This window comes from Microtus pennsylvanicus, chromosome 19 (genome assembly GCF_037038515.1).
Source record: "Microtus pennsylvanicus isolate mMicPen1 chromosome 19, mMicPen1.hap1, whole genome shotgun sequence".
Classification (NCBI taxonomy): Eukaryota; Metazoa; Chordata; class Mammalia; order Rodentia; family Cricetidae; genus Microtus; species Microtus pennsylvanicus.
The window spans coordinates 23331948-23353456 of record NC_134597.1 but is presented as its reverse complement, the minus strand read 5'-3'; the positions used below and the strand labels follow the sequence as shown (position 1 = coordinate 23353456).

The window sequence follows — 21509 nt, the reverse complement described above, 5'->3', positions numbered from 1 at the left end:
TCACATACTCAAACATTGGTAATGCCTTAAACAAAACAACAACAAAAATCAAATGTTTTGGGAAAAGACCATACAAGGATATACTTTTCCAACATAGTAAAAAAGTATTAACAGATAAGTCTCCCTGGGAATGATCACTGAGGCTCCAATTTCTACCAAAACTTAAACTATGGGGCTGGATAGATGATCTAGAGGTTAAAAGCACTTACTGCTCTTGTAGAGGGCCTGAGTTCGATTCCCAGCACCTACATGATGGTTCACAACCATTCATAACTCCAGTTCCAGGAGATCTAATGCCAATGCCCTCTTCTGACCTCTGTGAGCACCAACATATAGGTGATGCATACACAAACACAGAGGCAAAACACACAAAAAGTAAAATGAATAAATCAAACAATTCAAATGTTTTAAAAGAAGAAAAAACAAACTATATCAAACAAATAAGAAAAATCTGCTAAAGCGTCCAGTGTTCTTATGAGTAGCTCATTGTAAACCTCAGTTAGCAGTAATAGGATGCCAACTTTTATTGCCATTCTTGAAACCCATTATTAAAACCAAGTCACACAGCTGGGCGGTTGTGGCACACACCTTTAATCCCAGCACTCGGGAGGCAGAGGCAGGGTGATCTCTGTGAGTTCGAGGCCAGCCTGGTCTACAAGAGCTAGTTCCAGGACAGGCTCCAAAGCTACAGAAAAACCCTGTCTCGAAAAAAAAAAAAAAAGAAAGAAAATCCTGTCATACTTGTATAAGTACAGTTAAAAGATAAGACAAAATTGCTGTGTGGGCTAGCTAACTATAATTCCAGCACTTGGAGGCAGAGGCAGGATGACCAGGAATTCAAAGACAGCTCAGCTGCACAGCACGTTTGAGGCCGCCTGGATTATATGAGATTGGTTCAAAAAACAAACAAACGAAAGTCCAGTTAAGAAAGATAAAAGAAGAAAAAAACCCAACCAGAACCAATTAAAAGTAGGTAAAAGGGACAGTTAATTTGGGGACCAATAATGTCACCTTGTATTACAAATAGTCCTGAACTATATTACAAACAAAAGTTTAGATGGACTAGAAACCAAAATATAACAGACATAATCACAAAAACATAGAATCTGTTTATCAACGTGGAAAAAGCCAACTATGACATAAAATGTTTAAGCCACATGAAAACTATAGTTACAAACCAATGAGAAACAGAAGAGGAAGATTGGGGGCTTAGCACACTAGTAACAGCAGTAGAAAACTTGCCTAACATGTCTGATGCCCAGTATCACATAAAAAATTAATAATAGGAAAAATACTTGCAGCATATACAGAAGGAGTAAATATCCCAAGTATTTAAAGAATGAGAAAGACCATCCACTGGAAGTATAGAGATTTTTATCCACTGCTGCCTCCTTAGGACTTGGCATACAGTAGTCCCTCACTCCATAAATACTATATTAATAATTATAAATAAGAAGTTAAAAGAAAATGAATTCAAACTGTCAATATATGCCTGAAAATATTCTTAGCCTTACTACAAGAGAAGACTGTAAGTCAATAGCAGTAAAAGAGTTCTCCCAAACAATTTAAAACCTAGTACTGGTCAAGACAAATGGTAAGGTTAGCAGATCTGTAACGATGGTATTTACATTTTGAACCTTTACATGTTACAATACTCTGAGATACGGCTGCCTAGCTAGGCACAGTGATGCACATGTACAACCTCAGTGCTCAAGAGCTGAGACAGGAAGACCATACCAAGACCACCACAGGCTACACAGTGGATTATGTTGAAACCTCTACCCCTCAAAAGGCATTTACCTCCAAGTTTTCCTCTTTGATAACTATCCCAGAGAAACATTCTACATGAACACAAGAGAATATATACACATAAGTACTACAGGACTATTTGTCAAGAAAGAGAACAAAGGAACTGGGAAGGATGGCTCAGGAGTTAAAAGTACGTACTCTTGCAGAGGATTCTCAGGACCACGTGGCAACTCACAATGTCCAAAACTACAGTCCCGTTCCAGGGGATCCACATACATCTATGTGCTCAAACACAAACAAAACCCAGAAAAACATCCATACACATAAAATAGCTTTTTAAAAAGAGAAAAAAGTTAAAAGTATGAAACAAAAGAATGCTTTAATAAACATCAACTCAGCAATTAAAAAAAAAACAGAGGGGAGGGTTGGAGATGGCTCAGCTGTTAAGAGTATTATTGGTTGCTTTGGCAGAGGACCCCAGTTCAGCTTCAGCACCCACACTGCATGCAGCTCACGTCACATACAATTCCAGTTCCAGAGGATCTGATGCCCTCTTCTGGCCTCCTCAGGCACTGCATACATGTGGTTCAGACATACCCAGAAGCAAAAAACCCACGCACATAAAATAAAAAATAAATCTTTACAAATTAAACACACACACACACACACACACACACACACACACACACACACAAAAGCTGAGGCAGTAGGGTCATCACCAGTTTAAGAGTGGACTACACAGTAAGATCCTGTCTTTAAAAAAATAAAAATAAGACATAACTACATGTATTGGTATAGAAAGAACTTCAAGTCAGTATTAAAGTTTAGAAAAAGAACTCAGGGGCTGAAGAGATGGCTCAGGGGTTAAGAACGCTGACTGTTCTTCCAGAGGACCTGGGTTCAATTTCCAGTACCCACATGGCAGCTAACAACTGTCCGTAACTCCAAGATCTGACACTCTCACACAGACATACATGCAGGCAAAACACCAATGTACAGAAAAAATAAATAAACCTATTTTAAAAAAAGAACTCAGAAGGCAGAGACAGGTGGATTTCTTTGAGTTTGAGGCCAGCATAGTCTACAAGAGCTAGTTCCAGGACAGTCAGGGCTGTTACACAGAGAAACCCTGTCTCGAAAAACAAAAACAAAAAACAAAGAAAAAGAAAAAGAAATAAAGAAGAAAAAGAACCTGAGAAACATTGTACATACAGTGTGCTTTTATTTATGCACAAGTTATTATAAAGCTGTAAATTTATATACAAATATGCATGTAAATTCATAGGAAAGTCTAGAAAGACAAATGGATAGCAGAGGTCATGTCTGGGAAAGAGATGAAAATGGCTGGGGCCAATGAAGGATTTCTACTTTATTAAACTGAATTATTTTTACAAGAATATATTCAAGTTTTGCTCGGATAATTAAAAGCATTTGTTTGTGAGAGACAGGAGTATAACTCAATGGCAGAGTGTATACACGGCCCTGGACTCAACTTCTAGCACCAAAAAGTAAAGAAGCAAGCTAAATAAAAACAATGGAAGTACCATTTAATTGGCAAAAGAAAGTTAAGAACAAAACATTTTGTCAATTAACAAAATTCAGTCCCAGTACTCGGGAGGCAGAGGCAGGAGGATCTCTCTGAGTTCGAGGCCAGTCTTGTCTACAAGAACTAAATCTAGGACAGGCTCCAAAGCTACACAGAAATCCTGTCTCAAAAAAAACAAAAATAAAACAAAACAAATAAACAAAAAACAAAATTCAGATTTAGGAAGCTATAGAGTTAAAAGCACTTGCTCTTGTAGACGTCCCAGATTCAATCCCAAGGGATCCAAGCAAGCACATGGTACATGTACATACATGCAGGCAAAACATTCATACATATAAAATAAACCTGAAAGAAACAAAATTCAGTTTTAGGTAGAAAACGATTGAGCTTGACTGCAAACAGGCAGTTATACAACCCTAAGATTGGCAATCAGAAGACGGGTCTAAAGGAATACTTTTGGGAGTTACTGGAATATAGATAATACTAATAGACACAAGAATGGTGTGGGTAACTGAGAGAGAATCCAATGAATAGAATAGAGGTCCCAAGACCAAGGAGGAAGTACCAACAAAGAATGAGTTGCAGCCAAAAAATTAAATGGAAACTAATAAAGAAAAAACAGTGCCATAAAGCTGGGTGCGGAAAAGCACACAATAATCCCAGCACTAGGAAGGTGGAGGCGGAGACAGTATGATCAGAAGCTCAAGCCCAGCCTTAGCCCTGTAACAAGTGCTAGGCTATATAAAACTCGCCCTCCAAAGAATAAAAACAGCGAAAGAGCAGTGTCATAGAAGCCTAAGAAGCAATGTGTTTCATAAGAAGTTGCCAAAAAATCTAATAAAATGAGGGCTGAAAAAAACAAAACACCATTTCCCAAACCAATGGACATTAGCACAAGTTTTCCTTCAGTTAGAGTATTAGGATGGAATAAGGAGCTCATGAGGATCAAAAGTGTATGAATAGAAAAATCCTGTAAGGAAGCTAGATTCTGAAAGACAAAAAGAAAGTTGGCCGGTTGACGAACAGAGTTGCCAAAATGAAGAAGGCAAAGTTAAGTCTGAATATTGACAAAATACCTGGAGAAAGAGGAACTAATCAGAGGAATCTTCTTGAATAGCACTGAAAAAAATATGATTAAAGCACCTGTGGAGGGATTTGTTTTTGACAGAACGAGGACATAATAGTATGAGGAGAAAGATGAGTCCCAGGTACACATAGGTTTGTAGACAAGAAGTACAGACAAGTTCCATGTGGGGGTCTTCTGCTTTTGTAATGAAAGAGAAAGCTTATAACTGGTTTAAATAGAAGAGCACACACAGAGGAGAAATACAGCATGAAACAGTCATTTGCAATGGGAAGGTGAACTTGATAGAGACATGCATAACACTGCTAGACAATGCTGACTTCTCACAAGGCTGCTGATCACAAATGCATCCTGGTACTGATCTGTCTAGCTTCCAGCTCCATGGCTTCAGGCAACTAGGAAGGTAGAAGGTTAGTACAACTGGTACATTACTCAGCTTCATAAGCACTAGAAGTCAATTTGGATTGAAATGAAAAGGAATTTACAGAAAGAATATATAATAGCTTCTAGGGTGAAAAACCTGTCTCAACGATACACAGCTAAAAAAAAAAATCTTAAAATTGTTTTGGCAAAGATGTTACAAGTGATGGTGACAAGCAAGAGATGCTACTGCTTAATTTGCATGTTACAGTTCTACAGTATGTGCCAACACTAACAACACTGCCACTGTCACCCCGTGACTCGATCTTGCTGTCTAAAGGCTGGGGATTTTCTGATAATAGAATGTGGAAAAAGGTAAAGTAGAAAGGAATTGAGTTATCTGAAAGGATAAACACGGAGATGAAACAGCTGAGTGTTAAGGTGGATGACAGGTGAGCAAAGTAAACAATGATGTGAAGACACACGGTGGTTCTGTCTCCTCCAGTAACAGGATAGATGCTAATATCCAAAGGGTTACATAGAGCAGTCTGAGCAGCAGCTCCTGCAGACATCACATGGGAGTTTGGTCAGAGTAGTAGGGGGTTGGCAATGTGACAAAGCCTCCCAGTGTTGCTACGGGTAATGTTTCATCTCACTGATCCCAAAGGCATCACAGATTGGCAAAGTCTCAGGCATGTTAATTACTCTCTTTAAGTCTGTATTTTCTCATCTGTAAAACACAGAAAATGCTACTCATCTGATATAAAGTTGTTATGAGGATTAATAGATAAGACAGATGTCTGGCATGAAGTATGTACTGAGTAAATTGTAGATCTGTAAACATCACAAAGATCGAGAAGGGAGTTTCCAAGAACATTATTAAATATTTTTTTAATATTTAAGATTTTTCTTTTTCTTTTAACTTTTAGAATTGCATTTATTGACTGATTTTGGGGGCGGGAGTGATTCATGTGTAGGTCAAAAGATAACTTTTGGTTCTGTCTTTGATCATGTGGTTTCCAGGCATAGAGCTCAGGTCATCAGGTTTGATGGCAGGAGCCTCTCCCTACTGAGCCATCTTGCTGGTCCTTACATCTTTTAAAGTAATCAAAAGGGCTGCACTGGAGCACTAGAGGCGATTAGTCTAGAAAAGTCAGTTTTAGTCTCAGATAAACAATATTCAGAAAGGTTTTAAGGAAAGACTTACAACAGAACAACTCAACTAGTATTCTAGCACCCTTGTTTATTTAAGTTCTAAGAACTCAGAGCCCAAAACTGTCAGTTTTGATTGATGGAGCCTTGAAAACAAAATTTAAAAATCACCAGCTATTAATGCAAGTGTACAAGATAAAAGAAAATAGCTGATTGTTCAGAATACAGCTGTGGAAGAGGGAGATAAAATTATGCGTGTCTTAAGCTATTTAACTTAAGCTAATTTAAGAGGGACCAGCAAGATGGCTCAATGATTAGAGGCACTTGCCACCTCTGACACCTGCGTTTGATCCCAGGAATGCACGTTATGAACCAACTCCAGGCATTTGTCCTCTGACTTCCACAGCTGCACAAATGCACATGTGCATATACATAAAATATATATGCAATAAAAATTTAAAACAGAAAGTTTAGAATTAAAAATTGACAAGAAACTTTCTCCTTTGATCTTTTCTCACTGAGTTTCTAGCCTATAAAGCCTATAAGACTACAAAGAGCGCCTATAAATTTTATAAAAATCTTATCAGGCTGACTGAAACTGTCCATTGGATATAGCTATGTCTACCACATGAATATAGGACAGGGTGAAGGATCTAGGCAATAGCCAAGACGGCTCTCCTGCCAGCCAACTCCACTGTGCCTCTCTGAATGCTGAGTGAGAACTATGAGGCAGGCATACATGACACCCGTAATCCATGAACTTGTGAAAGCTAAAGCAAGATGATCTCAGGGCTACACAAAGGAGGCTTATCTTAAAAATAAATTTATTAGGGGGTTAGAGAGATGGATTTTGCAGAAGACTCAGGTTCAATTCCCAGCAGCCATACGGTGACTCACAACACTCTGTAACTCTACCAATTCCAGGATTTGGCGCCCTCTTCTGGCTTCTGAAGTACCATCATGCACATACTAAACACAAACATATAGGCACTCATCCATTTACATAAGATAACAATTAATTTCTTTATTTTTAAAACAATTAATTTAAAATTTTTTGAAGGGCCAATGATATAGCTCAGCAGGTAAAGTCACTTACTGTGCAAGCCTGGCAACCTGAATTTTATATCTAGAATCCACATAAAAGAGGAAGGAAAGATCCAAATCCATGAGGTTGACCTCTGGCCTCTACATGAACCAACTGCACATACATATCCCCCATATCTATCTATCTCTCTCTCTCTCTCTCTCTCTCTCTCTCTCTCTCTCTCTCACACACACACACACACACACACACACACACACACACACACCACTACATCTTTAAAAGCCCTACCATGAAAACAGAAGAGTATTACTTAAAAATTCAGCTCAACAAAGACTCTGAATAAAGATTATTTACCTTTCTTATTAAGAGAAAGTAGACTACTTGTATTTGTTAATTTTTTCCAATTAACTGAAAACTTTGATCTAGGTGTCTTCCTTAAGGCATGGAACACAGAACTGGAACTTCAGCCTACAGCAACTGCCTGCAATTGAAAACACACAATTTCGTCTCCAAAGTCAAACAGATTAGGATTCTGCTCACTCTAATACATTGCTGTGTAACTTTGAGATAAATGTCTTAATCTGTTTCCTCAACAAAACAAGGATAACACTATCTTTAAGAGCTCTTAAAGGATTAAATAACATCAAGCTGTAAGTACAAGGCCTAGTACAAAGTAAGACCACCTAACAAGGGAGCTGGGGAGATGACTCAGTGCTCAAGTGCACTGGCTGCTTTCCAGAGAACCTGGCTTCAGTTCCCAGCACCCACAGGGTGGCTCATTAGACCAGCTCTAACTCCAGTTCCAGGTAATCTACAGCCCTTCTCTGGTCTCCTTCAGCACCAGGCACACAAATGGTACACAGACATACATGTAGGCAAAACACCTATACACATAAAAATAATTTTAAAAAATACCTAGCAGTATACTTCCCTTTCTAATTCTCAAAAGATTTAATCAAAGACTTCATAGAGGAGGGACTTAAAGAACAGAGGGAAACTGTTAGATTAACAGAAAGGAATCTTTTCCTCAGGTCACCAGATTCATAACTTTAAAGATAAGGATAGAGCCAGGCATGATGGCACATGCTTATAATCCTGGGAGGTGCAAAGAGAAGGAATTGGAGTTTGAGGCTAAGTTAGGTTACAATGGAGCTAAAAAGGCCAACCTAGGACAGTAAGTCTCCCTCTAAAAGGAAGAAGAAGAGTGTGGGGATACATAATCAGGTTACAAGCTAATTACAAACAGAAGTCTAGTATTACTGATTTTAAAACACTTCCCTGTGTTAACTGTTCTTCATACCCTCTAACTTTACCATTCTTTGAGGTTGAGCATTTGTACAGTGTTCTCCATTTCTTCCTGAAGCCTGACTCACTCTCCTGTAGTCTTGGAATGACCTAAGCCTTAGCCACACAGACACACCTTAGAGCTCACTCAGACATCTACAGACCAGAGGCCAGCATCTAAGAGCTCGGAAAGAGTCTGTGTGGCACAATGAAAAGGACACGGGCTGTGGACAGTCATGGGTTTAAATACTACCTCTGCCACTTTTTGGATGTATAACCTTGGGCAAGGCATTCAACCTCTCTGAACCACATTTCCGCAGTAAAACTGAGATAATGCCATCCATATTTCATAAAGGTCTTGTCAGGATTACAGAAATACCTATGACAATTCCTGGCACATAAAAGGCCAATTACTGGTAACTATTATTAGGGTCCAACTGCCAATTGCTTTACTGAACACGTTGCCAGGCTGTACTTGTCTAACTGGCAAGGGAGTCACATTATTCGCACATTCCCATGCCTCTATCCAAAACACTCAATTTCAGTAATCTATAATTAACTGAAATGAGGGCTTAAACAATTCAGGGCAAGAAAGCGCTAACATGGCTCAACCCATTCTCTCCTGACAGCAACAAAACAAGTACAATGCAAATAGGTTTGCCAAGAAAAATATGGAGTCTGTCTGAACATGGTCATTACCGATAGTAACGTCAGCATGCACCAGCTGAGGTTCTTAATAGCCTCATTGTCAGAAGTTTCAACTTCTCAGAAATCCTCTTCTGCCTTGTTTTTTTTTATATTTATTTATTTATTATGTATACAATATTCTGTCTGTGTGTATGTCTGCAGGCCAGAAGAGGGCACCAGACCTCATTACAGATGGTTGTGAGCCACCATGTGGTTGCTGGGAATTGAACTCAGGACCTTTGGAAGAGCAGGCAATGCTCTTAACCACTGAGCCATCTCTCCAGCCCCTGCCTTCTTTTCTCTACTGTGCTAACACCCATTTCAAGAACACATGGGAGAAACGCTTTTTTTTTTTTCCGAGACAGGGTTTGGAAAAACCTGCCCTGGAACTAGCTCTTGTAGACCAGGCTGTTCTCAAACTCACAAAGATCCGCCTGGCTCTGCTGCGATTAAAGGCGTGCGCCACCACCGGCCGGCGGAAGAAACGCTCTTAACTGCTGTCAGACTCACTCACAGTGGAACTTATTTTCCCATTTTATAAATTACTACTTCAGAGATGTTTACTGAGTTCACTTGGAATAGGCTTATGAAAGAGAACTTTAAATACAAACATAACCACAATGAAAAGATCTGGCCTATAGAGTACCATGAGTTACAGGATGAAGGCAGGTGCCAAAGGTAAAATGTGACCAAGTAACCTACACCCCATTGTGTTCATTCTTATGATTACTGAACTTGGGAAGTCGGGCTCTTATATACTTTCCTTGTGTGGCTGACCAAAGGAATGGGACCAAGAAAATTGATAACTGATACACAAATGGGAAAAGGGAAACCATTAATGGAAATGTAATAACATAAATAAGATTGTCTGGTAGTTACAAAATAAAAGCAACAGTCACCATTTACACCACCAAAGGCAACTATTTTAATCCTAGTACACCAGTCCTTCTACACATTTTTAAAAAGCAGAAGAGAGTCAGGGAAGAATAGCTTAATTAGACAATCTAAAAAGCAAGAAAGGCTCAAACCAAACATTACACAAAATAAATCAAAACATTACACAACTGGTTCCTTACTGAGTGATTTTTCTACTTGTAGTCAATTCAGTATTAAGAAAACTAAAGGCCAGGTGGTGGTGATGCACAGTTTTAATCCCAGCACTTCGGAGGTAGAGGCAGGCAGATCTCAGTGAGTTCCAGGCCAGCCTGGTCCACAAAGCGAGTTCCACAGAGAAATCTTGTCTCGAAAAGCCAAAAGAAAGAGAGAGAGAGAGAGAAAGAGAGAGAGAGAGAGAGAGACAGAACACAAGACGTGCTTTTTAAAAACAGCAAGCCAAATGTAGTGGTACACACTTTAGATCCCAGTACACAGGAAGTTGAGACAAAGGATCATGAGTTCAAAGCCAGATGGCCTGAAACTCACTGAGTAGCCAAGGATGACCTTGAACTTCTGATCTTCCAGCCTCTACTTTCCCAGCACTGAGATTACAGGAATGTACCACCATGCCTGGTTGCCTGGTTTATATATGGTACTGTGGATCAAACCCAGAGCTTCTTGCCTGCTAGGCAACCACTCTACCAATAGAACCACATCTACAACCAACAAGACCTTCTGAAAGGAAGGAAGGACGGGGGAGGGAAAAGGAAAAGGAAAAAGGAAAGGAAAAAGAAAAACGTTCAGGCCAGGCGTGGTGGTGCACACTGTAATCTCATACTCAGGAGGCGGAAGCAGGAAGATTATAGAGGGACAGCCTCGGCTACATAATTCCAGGCAGCTTGGGCCACAGTTTGAGACCCTAACAAGAAAAGAGGAGTGGGGCAGAGTGAGAGAGAAAGGAGGGGGAAGAGGAAAAGAGAAGAGGCAAGCTAAGCTCAGCAAAGTCCTTACTTATGTCATACAGCTGCACCCTTCCCAGGACTTCACCTGCTTAACTTTCAGCAAATAAGATGGGATTTTGGTGTAATTAACATTGTAAGGCAAGTTCAGCCCTGTCTTCAGAGCCTTGAGGCTGCTGAGTAAATCTAGAATCATGGAACATGATTTTGATACTGAAAAAAAAAAAAAAGACAGGAAGAAGGTGGCTCAGCAACAAGGAAAATATCCAAGAAGCACAATAAGAATTAAAACAAAAAAAAACAGGCTCTAGGGTGCTGGCCTGTGATTTTTAAAAAACTTCTTTATACAGAATCTATCAAACTATTACTAATATGTACACATTTCAGAGAAGGTCACAGGCTCATACCTAAGCTTTGGGGTGAGAAATAAGCAATTTTAACAACAGTTATCATTTAATATTCTATTATAGGTACCAAGTTCTATGTGAAGAGCACATTTTTAATCCTTAATTATAATAAGTATGCTTGTTTTATAAAAGAAGTGACTTACAGAATTTTCAAATTATTCAAAAGTTAGTAGTGGAGGAAGGGGTGCTCTCTATATTCAAACCCAGATTTCTACCTGAGTGTAGACTTCACACTCTAAAAGGAGTTTTTTCAACATTTTCAGCCTTAAAGGAACTGAATTACGAACTTTAGAAAAAATAATCACAAGAAAAAGATTTGGCCAAAGCTACAAAGCATCTTAATTAGTGAGAAATATGCTTTGGATTTCCTAACTTTTACCTAAGCACCCTGGCCCAGGCCGCCTTTTTTAACTGTAATTCCTCCATTTAACTATAATTGCGTGGGGGGGGGGGGGGGCGACACCCTGACACGGATGACACCGAATAGCTAAGGACAGACAACGCGTGTCCTAAAGCACTCTTAAAATTCCCTCAGTCTTGCCGCTGACATCACTTATCACTACATTTGGGAAGAATGAAAAAGTTTACAGCTCTATCTAAGTCATGAGGTAATTACAACAGTATGTTTGGCTGGATCCAAGAGTCACCTAAACCCTACACAGAAAACCCAACATAGACTTCATATCCTTTTAATTGTTTTTCTGACAGAACAAAATGCACCCACTATAATGAAGAAAAATAGAAATCTGTGTGTTCATATTGTGTCTAGAAAATTAAAGCCATTATTTCTCTTTAGATGAGCCGTATCTCTTGTCTTTTTCCTCCTGTGCTGACTTAGCATGGAGAAGGGAGAAAAAACGAGGGAGGTGGTAAAGGATATAGTCAATGCATAAATAATATCGGGTGCTATCATTACTCGTTACTATGTATGAAAGAAGCTGATGGCTGAGACAGGCCCCATCGGATCGCTTTCCCAAAAGTGGTAGCGTTTCTTCCTAACACTTTCTGCTCACAATCGACGAAATAAGCCTACTTCATACTCTAGTCATTCTAGTGAGCAGACCTCTGAAGAGTGAACCGTCTCTCCATTACCCTTCTACCATCTACAAGCACGGTGCAAGGAAATGCAGGGCAGAAAGGAAGGACACTGGATCAGTACTGCCCTGTTGGAAAGCTGCTGGCCACAGAAAGGCAGAAAGTCACCGTCTGTACAGAAGCCAGACAACTCAGAGGGCTGCCTGAGCTCGCAAGAGAGCTAACTACTGCTTCCCCGCTCTCCAGGGAAAAAGATCTTCCCATCCTTATCGCTGGAGGGAAGGATTTCTATGTGCCGCCGAACAGTCCGGAAAAATCACACGCGGGAGAGTGCTGGAGGCGGGGGGTGTAGTAGTAGGTGCCTCTCCTCCCCCTGCCTGGTCCAAGTAGTAGCGAAGAGCGCTACCTCCATGTTATTCGTAGAGAAGTACGGCCGTGGCACCTGGAGGCTCCGCTTGGCCGCGGAGCACCGAGTGGCGGTCGCTCTGAGAGCCGGTTCAGGGGGGAAAGGGCTCTCGGCTCCCCGATCTAGAGGGCGTGGAGGCGGGTGATGCCGTGCCGCCAAGGGCCGCCGCTCCCCTGCCCGCCCTCCCCGCCTCTCCGAGAGGCAGCCCGGCCACAGTACCTTCTTGACCGTGCGCGGCGCCTCGGTGACCGTGCCGTCGGGGCTGACCAGGGCCTCGCCGCCGTCGCGATGCCGCTGGTGCTGGTGATGCGGGTCACTCCGCTTCATGGCCGACGCTTGAGGCACCTTCCCGGCCGCGGGGCTGAGAGCCGCGGTGGGCCCCGAGCCCGGGCCAGGGGCTGGGGGCCGCTCCGCTGCGGGAGCCGGAGCTGGAGCCTCTGGGTCCCCGCCGCCCGCCGGGGGTACCATGGCGCCCACGGCCGCCGTGCTCAGTCCTAACTGGGGCTCCGCCTCGGAGGGGCTCAGATCCTTCAGCTCCACCTCAGGCACCTTGGGGGTAGCCGCTGCTGACACAACCTGCACCGACATCACCGCCTCCACTGCAACCGCCGGCTCTGACTCCAGCTCCAGCTCCCACTCGGCCCCGCCTCCCGCCTCCCTTCCCCTTCCCTCCCCCATACCCCCACTCCTCCCCTTCATCGCCTCCGCTCCCACCCCCTTCCTCCGCCCGCTCGCTCGCCGCCAGCCCGGCCCCTCCAGCCCCGCCCCACCCCAGGCCTGCTCACGCGCCAGGCCCCACGGAACCTGTAGTATGCTTACTTCGGGCAGCACGTGGCTAGAAGACTGTGGGACTTCAGCACCCAACCTGCACTGCGCGCGTGGGGAAACAGGCCGCAGAGCTTCCTGGGAGTTGTAGTCCCTTTGGCCTTCCTCCGGAAAGTAGTTTTCTGTGGAGAGGGAACTCCCAGAACAGCGACTAACGGAAAAGTATGAAAACGGATGACGCGACGGAATAGATGAGGAAAACGTCTCCAGAGGGGTTGCGGTTTCCGGAAGGGAATGCCAGAAACCCCGGGGAAAGTGGGGGAAGAATGACCCGCTCCCCTGACGGCGTGAATTTCCTCCGGAGTGTGCGCATGTGTGCGATCATGTGGGCGGCCTTTAAAGGAAAAGCGGCACATCATGGGAGGTGAACGCCGGCTGTAGGCTGGGAGGCATGGTTTTCTCCCCTTGGAGCTGGCTCTCTAAAGCCTCTCTTCAGTGGGTTGGTTTCTAGAAGAAATGAAATAAGCCATTGCCTTCTCTGATGATTTCTGGCATATTCTTAGTGAAGAAGCTAAAATCAGCTCCGAAAGGAAGAAATTTCGTCAGGGTGTGGTGGAGTTCGCAGTAATACTAACCAAACAACCAAAGCCTACGCTCCAGTAGTTCAAGGCCAGCAAGCCTGAACTAAGAAGCAAGACAGTGCCTTTAAAAAAGAAAGTAAAAAGTTAATTTCTTCAAGTTGAAATTTCAGAGCTGAGAATTCCTTTTAAATGAAGCCAAATTTTGACTATTCTCTAGAAATAATCAGAAATTCAGATACACATGTTACATAGCAGAATGTTAATCTAAATAGTGATTTTTTCTAAGTGATAAAAACTGATTTACTGTCTATATTTTTCTGTTTTGTACTTAGAGAGTGTAAGAAAAACATATATAGACATTTTATTTAGTGAGACAAGGTCTTGTCATCTGTCTCCAGCTGGTCTAGATCTCTCTAGATTAGGTCTGGCTTTGAATTCACAGATATCTGTCTGTCACTGCCTCCAGAGTGTTGGAGTTAGAAAACATGTGTCACCCAGCCGCCGAGAAGTTCTAACATCGTCGGGGGGGGGGGGGGGGGGGGGGGGGGGGGGGCTTATACCATCGTGTGTTATGCCCAAATCATGGAGTCCCCCTAAAGTCATCTAGGAGACCAAGTCTTGTATGTAAAAGCAAAAAGCCTTTATCTTACACAAGTTTGCAAACTTGGTCTCTCTGTGTGTCCAACATATTGAAACTATCGGAGAGCTCCGAGCTCAGTTAGTGTTAGGTTTTTGTAGTAGTAGCAAAGGTGGCGTGAGGGATTTCTAAAGTTCGGGATCCCTGATTGGCTGACATTTGTCTAGGGATGTCCTGGTGAAAAGCAATGGGTGTGTGCTGGCAAGTGATCCTATCAACAATGGTTGGAACATTAGGAATTCCCTTTGGATGGTTGGTCTGTTCCTGGGTGGTGCCTGGGTACCATCAGTTTGTGGTCTTTCTTGCCACCAGGTACTGTCTCAGGGAAAACTACTGAGACTCAGGCCTCTATTGCTGGGTCCTCCAGGTCACAGGTAGAAGTCGAAGGCATCTGTGAGTTTGTTCTCTTCCTATAATGAATGACTTCAGATAATGACTCCAGATAATGGATTTAGGTGGTAGACTCGGAGGGCAAGTGCTTTTAAAGGCCAAGCCATTTTGATGGCCTAGTATAATTTTTCAATCTAATATTTCTTTAGATTTTCTTTCTTTTGATTATGTATGACTTTCTGCCTGCATGTATGCCTGCAAGCCAGAAGAGGGCGCCAAATTTCATTACAGATTTTGTGAGCCACCATGTGGTTGCTGGAAATTGGAACTCAGGACTTGTGAAAGAACCGTCAGCACTCTTAAACTCTGAGCCATCTCTCCAGCCCTAGATTCACTTACTTTGTTGTTTTATGTGTGTTAGTGTTTTGCTTGCACCTTGTGGGTTCTTGGTACTGGCTGAAGTCAGAAGGTTTTAGGTCCTGTAGAACTAGTTACAGATCATTGTGTGATGATATGTGGGTACTGGGAATCAAACCTGGGTCCTCTGAAAGAACAACAAATTCTCTTAACCACTAAGCCAGATCACCAGCCTCCAGTTTTATTTTTAATAATAAAATATAAAATAAAATGACCTATCTATTGGCTAGGTCATAATGGTACTCCAAACACTGAGGGAACTGAGACCTGAGTATCAAGAATTTGCCAAGGTTGGCCTTGACTACTTAGCAAAATCTTGTCTCAAAAATAAGAAATAGCTGGGCAATGGTGGTACATGCCTTTAATTCCAGCACTGGGGGGGGGGGCAGAGGCAGGAGGATCTCTGAGTTCAAGGCCAGCCTGATCTACAGAGGTAGTCCAGGACAGCTAGGGCTGTTACACAGAGAAACCCTGTCTCGAAAAAAAAAATTGTTTTCCAATAGTATTATAATAGTAAAGAGAAATAAATATTTATGACTAAAAATTAGGCTAAAAGCCAGGCCTAATGGTGGAGGCCTTTAATCACTACACTAGGGAGGCAGAGGCAGTAGGACTTCTGAGTTCAAGGCCAGCCTGGTCTGCAGAACTAGTTCTAGGACAGAACTACATAGAGAAACCGTGTCTCAGAAAACAGACAAACAAAAAGTTAGTCTTAAAAACAGGAGACAACACTACATATTCTAGGGGTGAGAAAGTTGGCTCAGAACTTAGGAACCATTGCTGGAGTTTGTTCCCAACAACCACACTGGGCAGTTCACAGTCACTTGTAATTCTAGCACCCTCTTCTAGACCACACACACACACACACACACACACACTAAAAATCCATTCTTTGAGATTTTATGTGACTATTAACGAAAGGAAGATGCATTAAAATATAGTTGGCTTTTATTTTTTATGTGCATTGGTGTTCTGCCTGCATGTAAATCTGTGTAGAGGTGTCGGGTACCCTGGAACTGGAGTTACAGACAGCTGTGAGCTGCCATGTGGGTGCTGGGAATTAAACCTGGGTCCTCTGGAGGGACAGCTGAGCCACTTTTCCATCCCCATATTATAAGGTAGGCTTTTTTATTTCTAAAGAAACTGAGGCAAAGGTGGTCACAGAGTTTGTGCTGCTCAGAACGCAAGAACAGCCCCGAAACTCAAGCGGGCCGCTGGCCGCAGTCATTGGAAAAGCTGTTTCCCCTTAGCCAGAAGGAGACGAAGGGAGAGATCACCTGCTTCCGTCTACTCCTAGTACCTTGGAAGTCTCTGCATTTGAAACTTTCATTTCCCGGTCTCCAAACCTGTACTGGAAGGCCCCTGAGCACTGCCATTTCCACAAAACCCCCAAATCTGCCAGACACAAGAGTATATTAGGTTTTCTCTTCACATGTCTGGCTTTGATCATTTCCTTCCTGTTTTGAAGAAGGGGCCCAGAGCTTCGTCCTCCAGCTGTTGGGCAGAGGCTAACAATCTAGAACTGATTTCTTTCTTCCCGTAATGCACAAGGGAGCTTCAGCACAGCCACCTGGCATGCACGGAGCTCGTACCCAGCAGCTGCCTACCTGGCCGGCCACTAGAATTGATTTCTGAGCGGAAGAACCCGCCTTCCATGGGATGTGGTGATGAAACAGAAGGAGTGTGAGTCCTGGAAAGAGGCGGACATTTAGTCTCTGTTTGTCCATGTCCTTCCATTACTTAGAATCGACAAGTAGATCATTTTCCTCGCCTTTCCAGCTCCATCCCATCCATCTGCCGTTTCCGTGACAGCCTTGTTGCTGAGGCAAACCAAGCGTAGGGGAAGGTGGGATTGCTACACTAGAAGCAGGGGGATTGTGCATTAACTATTAACTATTTAAGGAAAGTTTAAGCCTACAGGTCTTTTTCCTTCTGCTGGTTCATTCAGCTTCCAGAAGCCTGGCAGACAGCAATAATCTTCCATAAGGCATCTGACCAGTCCAAGAGAGGAAATGAAAATCCTAGTGTTGGGGAATTCTCCAAGGACACAGGGTGGCCAGATCACACGCAGTGAAGATCACTCTGTGAAACATCTAGTGCCACACTATGAGCAGACAGCCAAAGTCACCAGGCACATGGAGCAAGAAAGGGAGCTGGGGAAAGCTCAGGGGAGAGGGTGCGCCTAGGATTCAGAAGCCCAGGTCCATCAACACAAGGTTTATCATACACAACTGGTAGTGCACACACATATTCTAGTACTCAGGACACCAAGGAAGGGTTGTGAGTCCAGTGCTGACCTGGCACACAGAGAGTGCAAAGCCTACCTAAGCTGTGTAGACTGCCCCACTAGACCAAATCTTAATATACTTGGACACATGCAATACTGGGTTTGTGAAGGAGCATACAGTTTCAAGGAGTAAACATTCAGAAAACAAAAGCACTCCCCGCCCCCTTGGCTTTTCAAAACAGGGTTTCTCTGTGTAACAGCCCTGACTGCTCTGGAACTCATTCTGTAGACCAGGCTGGCCTGAAACTCAGAGCCATCCACCTGCCTCTGCCTCCCAAGTGCTGGGATTAAAGGTGTGCGCCACCACCGCCTGGCTCACAAGAGCACTTTTTAAAAGAAAGCCTGCTAGCAGAATATTTTTTTCATCAGAAATTTTTAACTAGACAGTTTTGTTGTGGCTGTTGTTTGTTTGTTGAGGTAGGATCTTCCTGTGCAGCCTGGCTGGCCTAGAACTTACCATTCAGGCCAGGCTGACCCAACACTTCAGCAAGTCCTCCTGCTTCTGCCTCCTAAGTGTGCTGAGATTCCAGGTGTGTCTATGCCTGCGTAGAAAAGATATTTTCTATCTTTTGCTCAGAAGTTAAAAACGGTGGCTTATATGCATCACAAGTGTTTTAATGTAGATTTTGGCATAATATATGCGATTCACTGAATAGCTGTAGTGTTCTGGCAAAGCAATCATTTTCAGATGAACATGTTCTTTTCTTTACATTTCAGAAGCAGAACCGCAGGTACGGTTCAGTGGGAGAGCATTGCTGTGCATGCTCCAAGGCTTGGGCTCCATTCCTAATACCACAATAAGGAACTACAAAATCACAAAGGATAAAAACTAAATATTGAGAGAGGGTGGGGTGAAAATGATAAAGATACAGAAATTCACTAAGTAAATGTTAAGAATACATAAAATCAATTAGATGGCTGACTAGCAAAGCCCAAATAATAAACACTCCAGAAGGACAAAGAAAGTAGAGAGGGGAGTTAGGGAGCAGCAGTGTTAGAGGACTTGCCTGGGAAGCGTAGAACCCTGGGCAGGAGCAAGAATGCGAAAGGAGGGGCTGGAGAGATGGCCCAGAGGTTAAGAGCACTGACTGCTCTTCCAGGGGACCTAGGTTCAATTCCCAGCACCCACATGGTAATTAACAAGTGCAACTCCAAAATCTGACACCGTCACACAGACATGCAGGCAGGCAAAATACCAATGCATATAAAATGAAAATAAATAAATTATTTAAAAAAGACTCTCTGCAGGGGACCTAACCATCTGTGCTTATGCTTCACAGAGAAAAGTGGGAAGATGCTGAGGGGCAAAGTGTCAAGAAGGTGGCTCCAACACTGACAAGAAGAAGGAAGGGTCAAGGGAGGTCAACAAGTTAAAAAAAAAAATGAAAGGAGCCGCTTCATGCCTAGCACAGTGTGTGAAAATATGTCGGGGACCGGCCGGCACATAAATCATTTTTTGTACCAGAGTGGAGGTGTGGGAGTAAAAATACAACTCACACAACTATATTTATATCATTGTGGGATTTCAAAATTCTGCTGACAAAAAGAGTACCTTTCGAATGGAGTAGGACTACGTAGAGAAGGTGAAGTCATTCCGTCTACATAGCAAGACCCTGTCTCAGAAACATAAAAGGGACTGGCAAGACAAGTCAGCAGGTAGAGGCCTTTACCATCAAGTCCCATAGGGACCAATCAAACACAAAGCAACATGTAAACTGCCTGTAGACACATAGCTGCATCTACACATAAGAAAGTATGAGAGCGGGACAGTGGTGGCGCACGCCTTTAATCCCAGCGTTCGGGAGGCAGAGGCAGGCGCAATTCTACGAGTTCGAGGCCAGCCTGGTCTATAAGAGCTAGTTCCAAAACAGACACCAAAAAAAGAAAGTATAAGAAACAGCCAAGTATGGAGGTACCTGCCTGTAATAACAGTTTACCAGAAGGCTGAAGCAGATTGAGAGTTTAAGGCCAGTGTAAAGAATATATAGAATTATGGGCCAATCTGAGCTATATAGCAAGACCTCAGCCAAGCATAGTGGTGCATGCCTTTAATCCCAGCACTCAGGATCTCTGGGTTCAAGGCCAGTCTGGTCTACAAAACAAGTTCTAGGACAGCCAGGGCTACATAGAGAAACCCTGTCTTGAAAAACAAATGGAAAAGTCCTGAAACCGTTTCTTAAAGCAGACTAAAAAGAAATCCAAAAAAAAAAATACATAGACTGTTCCTTTCAAGGACCATGAAGAACTGACTCATGAAAGTTGTCCTCTGACCTCTTCATGTGTGCATGCACATGGGCACACATACAAAAAGCATGATGAAAATGTGTGCGTGTGTGTGTGTACACAAGCACCACCCGTGGGCTCCAGGGATCAAACTCAGGTTGTCATGCTTGGCCGCAAGCCATTACCTGCTGAGCCATCTCGCTGGCCCTGCCCAGCATTTTCACGTGGGTTCTACGTAGCAAACTCAGGTCTTACCTTGCAAGGCAAGCATTTTTATCAGCGAGCTATCTCCCCAGCCCTGGGGTATGAGTTTTTAATCTATTCTTCTTTGCATTTTTTTTCTTGTCTTTTCAATTTTTCACACTAAAAGCTCAAGTGGGCAGGGGGATTTTAAGGAAACTGGGACAAACAGAGGTAGGAACTGGGAGTCTGAGGTTGAGAGTGTGGTAGGGAAAGGTGAGGCAGAGCTGGTCGGGGAGGGTTCTCAGGACAGCAGGAAGCCCAAACTGGCACCTCTTCAGCCTGAAGGTGTTTCCTTAGGAATCAGATTCAAGACTTTTAAACGGAATGGTGGTCATTGTTGTTCAGCATGACTTCCTACAGAAATCCTGTAAGGTTTCCTGTTTGCTTGGGTGTCACATTCCTGGGCATCCTGCTGCACCTGAGTCTGCAGGCAGGTGCGGGGGCGGGAGTGGGTGGAGGGGAATTGAGTTAGTGCTGCCCTCTAGTGCTCACAATCTGTCACTTCAACGGGTTTCTCAGCTTTTTGAAGACTCAGATTGAACTCAATACTCCATCCTATACACAAGCAACCCTTCTAAGGAAAGAAGAGAGGAAAAACTAATAACTAATAGTTAAATGTTCATGGATAAGAAATGAAGAAAACCATAGCAATTGCTTATTTCAGAAAATACCGAACAACACTGATAAGTATTGTTTTAAATGCTGTCAACGATGTTTTAAGCCATACTTCTGTACAGAGCTGTAATGGCAAGAATGAATATGACATTCAAGTGCAGAGGATGGGGTGGCCTGAGGAAAACACAGAACGGGGAATCTGGGGATGAACTCCCACTGAGCTGGGAGAGCCTGGGCTTCAGGATCAGAAATCCCGGGCCAGTGTCTGTGCCTTCCCGGCTGTGCGGTTGTGTGCAGGTCACCTTGCCTTGCTTTGCTGAGCCTGTTTCCGTGAGAAGAGCACCTGTGGTCGGATCCCTGTCACACTGAGACCAGAAGGCCCTGCCTGAATGCCAGCAGTACCAGTAGCTGAAGGGTTTGCAGCAGCCGGGTAAGTCTTTTGTGCTTCAGTGCCTTGAGGGGCCTAACAGAACCAAGCAGGGCTGGGAGGTTTTGTGAGCCGAATCCTGCGGAGGGCTCAGAAGAGTGTCTAGCTAATATTTGGTGTTAAGTATCAGTGATATAACATGTCTACAAGCTACCTAGGATAAAATCAACATGTCCTTTCTTTTCTCCCTGAAATCTGGCTCTGATGAAAATCCTGGTGTCCCCATCACACGTCGCTGAAGGAGGTTCTCCTGAAACACAGCTCAGCTCTCAGTGACTCTCGGGTCTGTGGGTCTCACTGCCTTTCCTCCACAGCCCCTCTTGCTGTAAAGTGTAGTCTCTTGAATGCTGTTCCCAATCTCCTGCTGACATGTTGAAGAAGCAAAACTAAGCTT

The 21509-nt window shown here is 43.3% G+C and overlaps 1 protein-coding gene across 2 annotated transcripts in view; it reads right to left on the bottom strand.

Annotated features, from left to right (window-relative positions):
* Nucleotides 1–13246, bottom strand: part of Ahcyl2 (adenosylhomocysteinase like 2) — a 156509-nt gene extending 143263 nt beyond the window's left edge. For both annotated transcript variants that reach the window (XM_075953905.1, XM_075953906.1), the window contains exon 1: nt 12810–13246. In XM_075953905.1, coding sequence (XP_075810020.1) covers nt 12810–13178 — 369 coding nt within the window. In that variant the 5' untranslated portion in view covers nt 13179–13246. The remainder of the gene's footprint in view (nt 1–12809) is intronic.
* Nucleotides 13247–21509: the final 8263 nt, after the last annotated feature.